Source organism: Canis lupus, chromosome 7 (assembly GCF_003254725.2).
Source record: "Canis lupus dingo isolate Sandy chromosome 7, ASM325472v2, whole genome shotgun sequence".
Classification (NCBI taxonomy): domain Eukaryota; kingdom Metazoa; phylum Chordata; class Mammalia; order Carnivora; family Canidae; genus Canis; species Canis lupus.
Genome location: NC_064249.1, coordinates 74,215,463 through 74,228,429, shown reverse-complemented (window position 1 = coordinate 74,228,429; position 12,967 = coordinate 74,215,463). Strand labels below are relative to the sequence as shown.

The following is a 12,967-nucleotide window of genomic DNA, read 5'->3' as shown; positions in this document are numbered from 1 at the left end:
CCCACTTTTCCCGCAGAAAGCCATAGAAAGCATCGTGTTACAACACATCAAACGTATTAAGCTCTTCAAGCATCATGGACAGCAAAGTGAGAGCGCAGATAGATTCTGATTGCTAAGGGGTTATGAACGCATGAACAATGGAAAAATCTGTTACCTGGGTAGTAGGAATTGGGCACCGATGTGCTCAGTGTATTCGTTTTCATTGTAAAGGACGAGGGTGAAGACACAGCTGTAAAAGAGAAAAGGACTAGTCAGCAGTTACGGAGAGGCAGTACCTGAAAATCCTGCCCTCTGATGTTGCTCAGGACACCATGCTGGTAGAGACTTGACTGAAGAAACGGCTTACATCTATTGAAATCTATATGGTAAATGCTATCACTCATCACTGTCTCTGGGGAATTATTTGTACTTCAGAGAACAAGTACCCTTTTGTCCCCTAAAAGATTTTCTTACCCTACACATGAAGAAAAATCCCCATAACCTTTGCGGCCATTTTGAATCGAGAAATTCATTAGACTTCTAGCCTATGCTTGTAGAATTCTAGTATTATGCCATTTTTTGTTTGTTTGTTTGCTTTGTTTTTATGGCTAAGGGTATGAGAAGGTGTCTACACTTTTTGGAGAATTTTCTGAAGGTTGATGTTGTTGCAATTTGCCAACTCCTCTCTTTTGTCCTATTTTGGATATTCTGAGAATTTCCTATAATGTTATGACCTGGTTTACAAAAAATAAAGGTGATGTTTCATGTGCACTGTATTTAAGGTGAAAGTTTCATGCCTACATATTGTTCTATTAGTCTTTCAGTCTTTATAAAGATGCTCATTTTTCTTTGAAATACTCCTCTGATAGACTCAGGATTTAACTACTAGACCTCTTCTCCCTTCATGTTATTGGGAGGGAAAGTCAATCCATCCAATTAATCTGATTTCAATGAATGTAGGTATTTCCTTTTTTAAAAGTAGTCTGTGAACTCTCTTAAACATCTTAATTGATTAGTGCTTTAAAAATCACCTTAATTTCATTAAAGGGGAAGGATAAATGATTTAAATGTGCTCAAGTGTTCAAGTTGGTTAAACATAAGTTTAAATCCTAACTTTCAGATGCAGTTATACAATTTATTTGATGCTAAAGTTCTGGATCAGGACACTAATACCCAATTACATCATTTTATTATGGGAAGAAGTACCAAATCCCTGTGGCTATTGTATGTTACCTTTATTCTGCTGACATATTAATATATTTTAGCTCTCCTGGAGAAGTTCCTTTATGACAGTGTTTTTTTTACATCTGTTTATATTTTTAAAATGTAGAATTAATAAATGACAGATGAAGAACCAGAAACCAGTCTGCCTGTCATTCATATGATATTTTTCCGAAATAGAAAGATATCATATTTATAATGCATGTTTATGGTCAATGGCCAGGAAAAAAGAGAGCAATTGATGAAAATAAGAACAAAAACCCTGAGTACTTATAAAACATGCTAGGGTCAGTAAGAATAATGTCTATTATCTACAGACATATTTATGTCATTGGTAAGAGGGTGCAAAGCAGATACAAAATAGCTATGTTTATTTTCATCCTTTAAAAAATATTTTAAATGCTTTGATCTTTAGTATAAAAATTAAACCCATTCCCTCTCTACATATCTACTCCTTTCCTTTGTGTAATGTATTAAAAGAAGATGGTATGACTCCCATTTGCTTTAGTGAACAGATTATTCCCCATTTTCATAAATATGTCCATGCTTATTTTTAAATTCTTCAATTTTATTTTTCTCACTGTCTCATTTCTAAAAGATACTTATCTCCCAACCCTAAAAGGCCTCACACATACTCAGACTTGTAATAGGTTCAGGGTTGGAAGCTCAGGGATCTAATGAACCCCTCTCCTGCATGTTTCCTTCCCCAGTAGCTCATCTCTTATTTTGAAGGCACTAAGAAAGTAACTATGATAAAGTTTAACATCAGGGGCACTCCTGAGGGTTGGGGATTGGATGGCACCTACTCACTGCTCACAGAGGGGGAGGAAAATGGAACGCCTACTGCTGTGCTTCCTCTATCGGCTTTATTGATGGGAGGCATAAAATAATGACGCGTAGCAGATGAGCCATGGAAGCTGATGCTGGTTTCTGCAGCAACCTGAGCATTTTTGGATTTCCACAGATACGCTCACTTTTTAAGAAGTTACTTTAAGAAGTAACTGCCAAATTGAATTTCCTGTCCAGAGGCAAATATTCCCTGTTGTTCAAACTTCAAAAGCCTAGAAACTACTCAAGTAGGTTTCTACTCTGGGGAGGTAATTCCTAGTAAATTTATGTGTGAGGAATTTCACCATGAAATGGGAAATTTGGAAGATTAATGGGTTATCCTAGAAAGTGAGAACATCTATCTGTGTGGCCCCTTCCATGATGATGTTAAAGAAGTAACCACTTCTACCAAGATTCTAACCCTGTTGGTGATAGGCAGGACTCTTTCTATCCACCCCACCTCCAGCCCACATCAGTGTATCATAAGTTGCTTTATTTTGGCCATTAAATGCATTGTACATATACACATATAATATTTGATGTAGTTTGTGGGATACTAGAGTACCAAAGATTATGTCATTTACACTGAAAATGCCACCAAAGGGCAAAGAGCAATGACCAAGGATGAAGAGAGCCACCCTTCCCACTGGGGTGACAGTTTAGTGTTTGCTAAACTCTTGCTCCACTGGGCCAGTTGTGCATATAGATGAATGAATGTAGTGCCTCGAAGTAGGAAGAGGTGGGCATCTGTAGCCACCAAAAATAGAAAGCAGAAACTCTCTGGAGCCTGGATGAATGCAGGAGAAGGGCAAAGTATGAGGGAGAGGGGGACACTGACCATGTAGAGACCAGAGAGAGGATGGGCAGATGGGGTGCCTGGGGCTGCAGTAAAAGAATAGGCCGAGCTGGTGGTCAGGACACAGCACACACTGTCCAAGCTGGTATCAGCCCTCTCCCCCAACCCCTGAAACCCGATTTCTGGGCTACTTGGTCACGGTTCCAGACTTTCTGCATTTTTATTAATGATGGTGATGGCTGCACTTTTGTTCCATCCTCCTGCTGTCCAACATGTTAAGTATGAGACTAGGGTCAGTGGAAGTCTGTGGGCATGGATTTCACAAAGTAAAGAAACCTCTGCCCTTGAGCCCACCGTGGCCACGAACCACAGAATCAGGCACCCACATGGATTTACTTCTGGTCTCTGAGAAGATCACCAGGGACACAAGAACTGCTTGTCTTGTTCTTCATATTTTAAATCAAACTGTTAGCTTTTTAAAATAATGCCTGGTACCTGGAGCACAGGTGGCAATATGGGAAGGCATTAGCTGGAGTTTGGTTTACAAACCTGGTGTGAGATGTGAGGCGTGTGAAGCGGAAATACAGTTTAACTTATTAATTGCCACTAATAGCCCTATAATAGAGGCAGAACCTGTGAGCTAAACAAATAAACAATTAACTTGTTCCTGTCATTTAGCAAGCTGTTTTCTAACAGGCTTCCCTGTGTAGTTCCACACCTGGCTAGCTCATAAACAGGATCTCAACAGCAAAAAGGATGATGCGAAGCAGGTGCCTTGGTCTTTAAGAAGAGAAAAGCCTTCATGGCAATGCTAAGGCTTCACAGAAACTTACTTGTGGCTTCCCCAGTGCTCCTTGGCTGGCCCTATCATCTCAGGCATATCATCCTCTCCTAAGCAACTCAAGGTACCCAGAGAAGTTTTCAGAATTGCTGAAGGGGATGGAGAAACCACCAGGGCCTAAGAATTCTTCAGGAGGTTTCTCTGTTTTTCAATCCCCCAGAACTATCCAGCATTCTGGAAAACCAGAGAAATGTATGAGAAGCTAAGAAATGCATGCACTTACATCTCCCATTCAGATTGTGCGTGTCCATGAACGAGAATGCCTCGTCGCAGTTGGTGCCTTGCTCGGCATAGCTCTTGTCCATTGAGTTCACCATCACGGTCATCTCCTGACGCGTGCTGCTCATCGTCTCCTTCCGCTTCTTGGCTAGTTTCCTTAGGACAAAGAGTTCATTATATAGACATGCATGAACATGGTAAGTGAGGCCTCGACACATGTACTGGGTCATGATTAAGAATGATTTCTACTGAATTACTCCTATTCATCCATAACATCTATTTATGATGCCTTCTCAAGGTCAGGTCCTCTGCCAGCTGCAGAGCCACAGATGAAAAGCATCCACTGCCCATCCTCAAAAAACCCATGGAGATATTAGGAATGTACAGCCTAAAATAAGACTTTCTGTTTCTCCTACTATATGCCAGATTAAAATGACCAATGGCCCTAGACCAAGGCAATCACAATCTTTTTATTGATAAGCTTCTAAATTTCACTAAATTATTTTCTACAACCAGTGGCAAAGAGTGGATTCCCCTGGTAAATATCTGCCAAACAAAAACTGAATAATCCAAGGATGCATCTCCATGGCATACTGTAGAACTAAAAAAAACAAAAGTAGGCAAGAAGTGAAGAAAGTAGGATCAATGGAAGATGTGCAGGAAGGGAGCTGGCCGTGACAGACAGCCTACCCAGGGCAAAGGGGCTCAGGCCTCAGGTGCACAGGACGGTATATCCTGACTTCTCAGGGAGCTGTGACATGACTTAATGCCACATGACCCCAGAGGACTTCCTCACCTAGGCTGGTCAGCAGAGCAGAAGGTAAAGAAATTTCAAGTTGTTGGCTTCTCTTGGAGAGTTTAGCAGAGGAGTAAGTCCCCATATCTCCTCCCTCCATTGAAAAGAATGCAAAAAGGCCAAGGAAGGTAGATTTCCAATTCTTTTGGAGACACAGTTTAACTCTTGCCTCTGAATCTTGCTCTCTGACCACAAAGAACTCAAAATCTTAAGTTATAAATACCTGGACAAAGTCCTAAAAACATAATATACCTGCTATACAAATAAAAAGATAAAGCAATTTTTTTTTTTTTTTTTTTTTTTAGCTCTTACTACCGGAGGTTGTTTTATGTACCTGGGACAGCCAAGAATAAAATGAGAGACACTTAAGGAAAACCTATAAAGTGAGGTTTAAGACTATTGCACCATAATGCCAAAAATATTACGTCCTAAAACATTCTAATTCTGGCAAAGCACTGGTGGCATTTACAAAAGACGACGGCAGCCATTTCTAGTAAATCATCTTGACTCTGATTGACCTAGGACACAACAGAATTTAAAATGAGCCACATAATCAAAATCACGCCCATATTAGGTGATTGCTAATGCAATGTAAGACATTGACAACATTAGACCATATGGATAATCTTTATTGTCATTTCCAAATGCCACATAATCCAAATGCTTTCTTGCCTGTAGTTATAATAATCTTTTAATTTCATACTTCGAAGGCAGAAGGGTTTCATTAATAAGTTGCCCTTTTTATTACTAAAAGTTTTTTTAAAAAAGATACATTTTAAACAGAAAAGTGAAAATCATCTCTAACTTCTATGACAGTGTTAACGTTGTAAAGATTTGAAGAAGCAACCCAGAGTAGCTTCTTGGAGAGCTGGCATTCTTCTCTTGCCAGCATGCAGACCGTGGACCACGATGGTCTTCTTGAAACCACCTTTCAGCTTTGCTTTTTTTTTTTCCAGCCAGCCATGCTGGTCTGAGCTTGGATGTTCTCAACAGGTGTTCTGGACAGAGGCAGCAACCGGGCTCAGGCCTCTCAGCTGTGGCTACAATAACACATTTTCTCTCCACTTCTGAACCCGCCAGCTCATTGGGAAAGCATTTTTAAGCCAGGTCTCTCCAGGAACACTGAAGTGGAGGGCTGAGATAATTAGCTCCACAATTCAGGCAAAAAGTCCCCTTTCTGCTGGAATTTCTTTGATTTGCTTTGGACTGATTTATGCAGATGTCTGCCTCCACATTCTCTTTTGTTCTGCCTATGAACAAGGGCATCGTTAAGTTCACCAGACTTCTCTCGTTAGTCTTTTCTTGCTTGTGTTCTAATCCGATCCTTACAGGTTAGAGAGGACAGTGAATGTGCTGCTAGTGTTGGTGGTGGGAGGTGGTGGGGGATAGGGGAATGTGTGCACCAATAAAATCTAATCTCCTGGAAAAGCTCTATCTCCTTTCTAATCCTCCATCTGGGTGAAGTTCAGTGATGTCAAACTATACACTTCATTTTTGCCCCCAAAGAAGCCCATTAAGGACCCAAGATAGCCTGCTCAAATCAGAGGTCCTGGCAGAGACCTATAGCTTTAAGTTTATATTAAGCACATACTCTGTTCATGAACCTTCTTCAAAACCTGGCTTACCATGTTCTAAAGTTCCAGCAGATGGATCCCCCATTGGAGGTCACAGACACTGTAAATTTCAGGAAAAAATAGAAATCCGATTTTATGTGGACTTCTTTAATTTTTAAGTGTTGTTAAATAATGCAAATTCAAACTATTAACAAGCTAAGTGGTCCCCAAACAGCATGTTTATGGTACTTCTGCTCTTCATTAATATAATAGCACTTAGGTACTTAATTAGTATTGGGATGTGAGTGGAAACTAACATGGAGTGTGCAACAGATAGTGAGTGACAGTACTCTACAAGTATTATCTCACTTAGTCCTAGTAATCTTGTAAAAGCCCTTCCTACTTCCTAATTTACAGATAAGGGAAATGGGCCTCAGAGAAAAAAGGTGATGTGTCCAAATGGTAGAGCTGAGATGGCACTCCAGATCTCTTGACCTCAAAGACATTCATTCTAGAACAATGTGTTATTTCCAGTAAAGTATCTCATTACATTATGTTTCCTTACAAGTTACGTTATAATTACCACCAAATTATATGAATACTCTACCTTCTCGTAACTGAGAATTATGCTTTGAAAAAGTAAGATTAATTTACTAGCACCTAGCCATTTACACAAAGAGATGGTATTCAATATGCTTGTTAACCGAATTAATCATTATCATACCACAATATTATTAAGGAGAGTTTTTCTACAAGCTGCTTATCACAAGTAGCTGGCTTGGTTATGGAGGTTTTGAGTCATTGTGGGGTTGTCATTTGTTCTTATACACAGCTAAATGTGGTAGCCCATAATTACAGAGGGCTGAGGGATGCTGGATTTAGAACTGAGGCTTGGGAATGACTGTGGATAAATGGAAATTTTCACTTTCTCTTTTTTCTATTGCTCTTTTAAGCTTTGTGTTTCAGATTTGTATTTTTTTAATGAAAACTTTTAAAACTGTGAGAAAAATTTTGTGAACATAATGAAATAAAGTGTTTTGTGCAGGGAAACCCCTAAAGTGAACGGAATTCTCTTTGCAATCTTATCTAAAGATACAAGGAAATTTATGTTCCAATTTGATTTTTAACAAATTGTTTGCCTAATGTATTTCAATTTCCAGTCTCCAAATTTGGACTGCATGAACCTCAAAGACCCTTAATAATGATGATGATGATGATAAATTCTTACCAATATCTAAAAACGGATCATAAAAATTAGAAGACTTCTGGTTTACAGTCCAACATGTAAAGAGCTTGGAAGTCATCACTCTGTTCTAACAAGTAAAGAGATGAACAAATTGAAACCTGGAAACTCTTCTTAGCTTTGCCAGATAATTGAGGTCACAAGACTAGCTGCTGCTAGTCCTAATAAAGACTTAATAAAGACCCCAGAGACAAACAGGTGATATAAAGAATCATGATCCACCAGAGCAGAAGTCCATGAGCAGAAAGCTCTGTGAGAACCAGCTCCAGAGTAGAAAACCTACTCAGTAGGTTCCTACAGAGTTTCTGGAGGCTCAGGTAGACAAGTCTGAGACTTAAAAACTCTAGAGGGCATCAAGTCTTTGGGGGATTCCCCATAATTTTGTGAGTTTTATTCCCAAGAGCCCTATCAGGTCCTCAAAGTAAAGATTGGAGGAAAAAAATACAAAACCCTTCAGCTTCTAGTAGAAGGAGGCAAAAGTCAGCCATTTTGAAATATACCCAGAACAGAGCATTTCTATGCTTTTTTTTTTAATAAAGATGTATTTATTTATTTGAGAGAGAAATAGAGAAAGTGAGCACACAAGCAGGGGGAGTTGCTGAGGGAGAGGGAGAAGCGGACTCCCTCTTGAGAGGGGAGCCAGATGCAAGGCTAGATCCCAGGACCCTGGGATCATGACATGAGTTGAAGGCAGATGCTTAACCCACTAAGCCACCCAGTTGCCCCCATTTCCATGCTTCTTGTAAGGGCTCACCCTCAAGAGGAAGTATCACTATAGCCTAACCTGCTAGGGTTTTATCAAAGCCTAACTCAGTCTAGGGGAAGAGAAATACCCAACTCCAGCTTCCTCTAGCTATCCTGTCTCACTTAGTGGTTTGGCTACTTACTGAGAAGCATGGTGAAGGTCACAGCCCAAGGGCACAAATTTATTAGAAGACTACAACCTAATCACAGATCTGTAGAATGCCTTTCCTCCCCCAGTACTTACTATCACATTACTAAAGGACTGTTTATAGCAGTTCCTTTTATTCAGTACACAAAGTCTGGATGTCAATAAAAATTACAAGGCAAATTCAAAGGCAAAAAACACAGAAGAGACAGACCAAGCATTGGAATAAGACTCAGATGGCAGGGATTTTGGAATTATCAGACTGGGAATTTAAAATAACTATGATTAATATGCCAAGGGCTCTAATGGAAAAAATAGACAACATGCCAGAAGAGATGGATAGCAGAAGCAGAGATGGGAATTCTAAGTAAAAAAATCCAAAGGAATGCTAGAGATCAAAAAACCTGTAATAAAAGTGAACAATGCATTTGATGAGCTCATTCAGAGAGAAGAGATGACTGAAGAAAAAAATCTCTGAGCTGAAAGATGTGACAATAGAAATTTCTAAAACTGAAAAGCAAAGGAAAAAAAAAAAAACAGGCTGAAAAAAGAATATCCCCAAACTGTGGAACAACTACAAATGGTGTAATGAGAAACCAGAATAAGAAGAAAGGGATAGAAACAATATCTGAAGCAAGAGCAATGGAGAATTTCACCCAAATTATGTCACCAAAAGAGATCTGAGTAGCTTAGAGTATACCAAGAAGAATAAATGCCAACAAATCTACAGCTAGGGATAACCTAGTCAAACTGGGAAAAGTCAAAGATAGAGAAAAAAATCTTGAGAGAAGCTAATAGAGGGAAAAACACCTTACTTATACAAAAGCAAGAGTAAGAACTATATAGGATTTCTCCTCAGGAACCATGCAAGCAAGAAGATAGCAGAGTGATATATTTAAAATGTTGAGAGAGAGAGAAAAAAACAAACAAACCTAGAATTCTGTACCTTGTGAAATTATCTTTTAAAAAGGAAGGAACAACAAAGATTATCTCAGACAAAAATTGAGGGAATCTGTTGCTAGTAGACCTGCCTTGTAAGAATTTTTAAACAGAGTTCTTCAGTAAGAAGGAAAATGATATAGATCAGAAACTCAGATCAGCATAAAAAAAGGAAGAGTATTATAAAAGGAATAAATGATAGTAAAATAAAAACTTATCTTTTTAATATTCTTAATTGATCTAGTAAATAACAGTTCAATATAATAATAGCAACAATATAGTTGACAATAGTTTATGTATAAGAGAAATGGATGATACTAATTATACAAAGGATAGGAGGGAGGAATTAGGAATTCTTTATTATTATAAAGTACTTATACCATCTGTGATGAAGTATAATGCCATGTGAAAGTGAAGTTGGAGGGGCGTCTGGGTGGCTTAGTCAATTGAGCATCTGCCTTCATCTCAGGTCATGACACCAGGGGCCTGGGATTGAGCCCCATGTTGGGCTCCCTGCTCAGTGGGGAGCCTACTTCTCTCTCTTCCTCTGCCACTCCCCCACTCCCCTTACTGGTGCTCTCTCTCTCAAATAAATAAATAAATAAATAAATAAATAAATAAATAAATAAAATCTTAAAGAAAGTGGAGTTGGATTAGTTGTAAATGTATATTGCTAACTCTAGGGTAACACTAAAAAGAGCTAAAGAAACTTAAAAAAGGAAAGAAAATGGAAAATGCTCATTTAAAACTACTAACAGAAAAAAACTGAAAAACAAAAAAGAAGGGCAATGACTAGAAAACAGTAACAGTATGGTAGAAAATAATTCAACAATCTCAATAATCACTTTATATGTTAATAATTTTTTAAAAAAGATTTTATTTATTTTTTCATGAGAGACACACAGAGAGAGGCAGAGACACAGAGGGAGAAGCAGGCTCCCTGCGGGGAACTTGATGTGGGACTTGATCCCAGGATCCTGGGACCACGACCTGCGCCAAAGGCAGATGCTCAACCACTGAGCCACCCAGGCATCCCAAGAAATACACTTTAAAAATGAAGATACATATAAATTAAAAGTAAAGGGGTGAAGAAAGATATGCAATATTAATATTAATCAAAAGAAAGCAGGGAAAGCTACATTAATTTCAGACTGAGGAATGTCAGAGCAAGGTAGGTTATGGAAAGTAAAGAAGGGCATCAATAATGATAAAACACCCTCTCTTTAATGTTCCTAAAAACAGAGTGTCAACCCATGTGAGGCAAAAACTGACAGACTGCAAAGAGAAATAGATGAATCAACTATCATAGCCAGAGACTTCAACACCCCTCTATCAGAAATGGACAGATCCATAAGGCAGAAAATCAGTAAGGACATAGTTGAACTCAATAGCATCATCAATCAACTTGATATAACTGACAGATATTGAATACTTCAGTTGACATAATATTAGAATACACATTCTTTTCAAGTTCACAGAGAACATTCACAAAGATAGAACATGTTCTGGGTCATAAAACACATCTTAATAAATTCAAAAGAACAGAAATCATGCAATGTATGCTCTCAGACCATAATAGAACTAAATTAAGAATCAATAAGAGAAGATAGCTGCATAATCCCACAATGCATAGAAATTAAAGAACACTCTTCTTAACACATAAGTCAAAGAAGAAATCTAAGGAGAAAATTAAAAATATTTTAAATGACATGAAAATGAAAACACAACTCATCAAAATTTGTTGGATGCAACAGAGGGAAATTTCCAGAGGGAAATCTCTGGCATGGATGTAAATATTAGAAAGGAATAAAGATCTAAGTCCAAATATACAAAGAATTCTTAAAAGTCAATGGCAAGAGAACAACCAAATTAAAAAATCAGCAAAAGACCCTAACAGATGCCTCACCAAAGAAGACTTGCAGATCACAAATAAGCATATGAAAAGATGCTCCACATCATCTGTCACCAAGGAGTTGCAAATTAAAATAACAAGATATTGTTATGAATCTATTCAAATGGCCAAAATCCAGAACACTGACACCACCAAATGCTGATGAGGATGTGGAGCAACAGGAACTCTTATTCGTTCCTGGTGGGAATGGAAATTGGTAACAACCACTTTGGAAGGTAGCTTAGCAGTTTCTAACAAAACTAAAAATCCTGTTAGCATATGATCCAGCCATCATACTTCTTGGTATTTACCCAATAGAGGTAAAAACTTATGTCCACATAAAAACCTGTACACAGATGTTTATAGCAGCTTTATTTATAAATGCCCAATCTTGGCAGCAACCAAATGACTTTCAGTAGGTAGATGGACAAATATGTACTGTGGCACATCCCGGCAATGGAATGTGATTCAGCACCAAAAAGAAATGAGCTATCATGCTATGAAAAGACACAGAAGAAACAAATGCACATTACTAAGTGAAAGATGTCAATCAGGAAAAGGTCACATATTCTCTCATTCCAACTATCTGTCATTCTGGAATAGGCAATACTGTGGAGTCAATAAGAAGATCAGTGTTTGTCAGGAGTTGGTGAGGAATATCCATGACTAAGCAGAGCACAGAGAATTTTTAGGTCAATGAAACTATTCCATACGACACTGTTAGAGTGGACACATGGCATTATACACATGTTTAAAACGACAGCATGACACTACCAAGAGTGAACTCTAATGTAATCTGTAAACTTTGAGTTATAATGACAGGACAATGTAGGTCTGTCATTTGTCACAAGTGTACCACTCAGGTGCAAAGTGTTGAGAGTGGAGGAAGTAGTATGCGTATGGGGCAGAAGGTATAGGGGAAGTCTCTGCACTTATTGCTCAATTTTGCTGTACCTAAAACTGTTCTAAAAAAAATTTACAATAATGCCTGGAATAAAATTAGAAGGAGAAAAAAATGTTAGAGCCCTAAAATAAAGGTTAGGAGGGAGAGAAATGTGAGATGAATTCAAATTAAAAGGATGGTCCTTCATTCAGAAATATTCCATTATTTCTCTTACATTTCCTGGCATAAAAATAAGAAAAAAAAACATGGGATAGGGGTGAAAGAAATGGCAGAAAACTTCTTGGCAAGTTATTAACTATGTGACAGTATGAGTCAGAACTGGTAGAGAAAGCATGTGATGAATGAATTCTTTAGCGATGTCCTACAGAATGGCTGCCAGTCAGGACTCAAGCGCATCATGGCTGCAAAGTGGAAATAACTCTTCCTCTCTGAAACTAACCTGACTGGAAATTGTGAGATGGAACACACCACCAGGATGGAAGGGTATGTTGTTACAGGTACCAAGCAAATTCAAAAGGGAAGGAATCCAAGGCTCAACCTCAATATGGACCCAGCCACTCTGATTTTTGTGACTCAGGGTGGTAGGACATGGTTTACTAGATAGCATGGTGCTACCTCTTCCAATCCTATTACAGACCCTGCCATGTTGGGTTATATCAACAAAGATGGAGACTGAGAAATGACTTAGTCATTGTTCACTTGAAGATCAATTGTTGGCTAGAGAAAAGATGTCTTCATTTTTTAAATTATTTGTCATTTAAAAGTCTACTGGGTTTGCAGAGCTTGAGGATTTTCAAGTTGCATACAGACATAAGAATGAAGAGAAAAATGGCTTTCTGGTCCTGGCTTCTACAATTAAGTGTGTGCT

General features: G+C 38.4%; 1 protein-coding gene across 7 annotated transcripts in view; it reads right to left on the bottom strand.

The window, feature by feature from the left end:
* PTPRM (protein tyrosine phosphatase receptor type M) overlaps positions 1 to 12,967 on the bottom strand; it is a 786,460-nt gene that overhangs the window by 153,005 nt on the left and 620,488 nt on the right. For all 7 annotated transcript variants that reach the window (XM_025429496.3, XM_025429497.3, XM_035718728.2 and 4 more), the window contains 2 exons: positions 3,889 to 4,040; positions 155 to 229 (listed from right to left, as the gene is read on the bottom strand). In XM_025429496.3, coding sequence (XP_025285281.1) covers positions 155 to 229; positions 3,889 to 4,040 — 227 coding nt within the window. The remainder of the gene's footprint in view (positions 1 to 154; positions 230 to 3,888; positions 4,041 to 12,967) is intronic.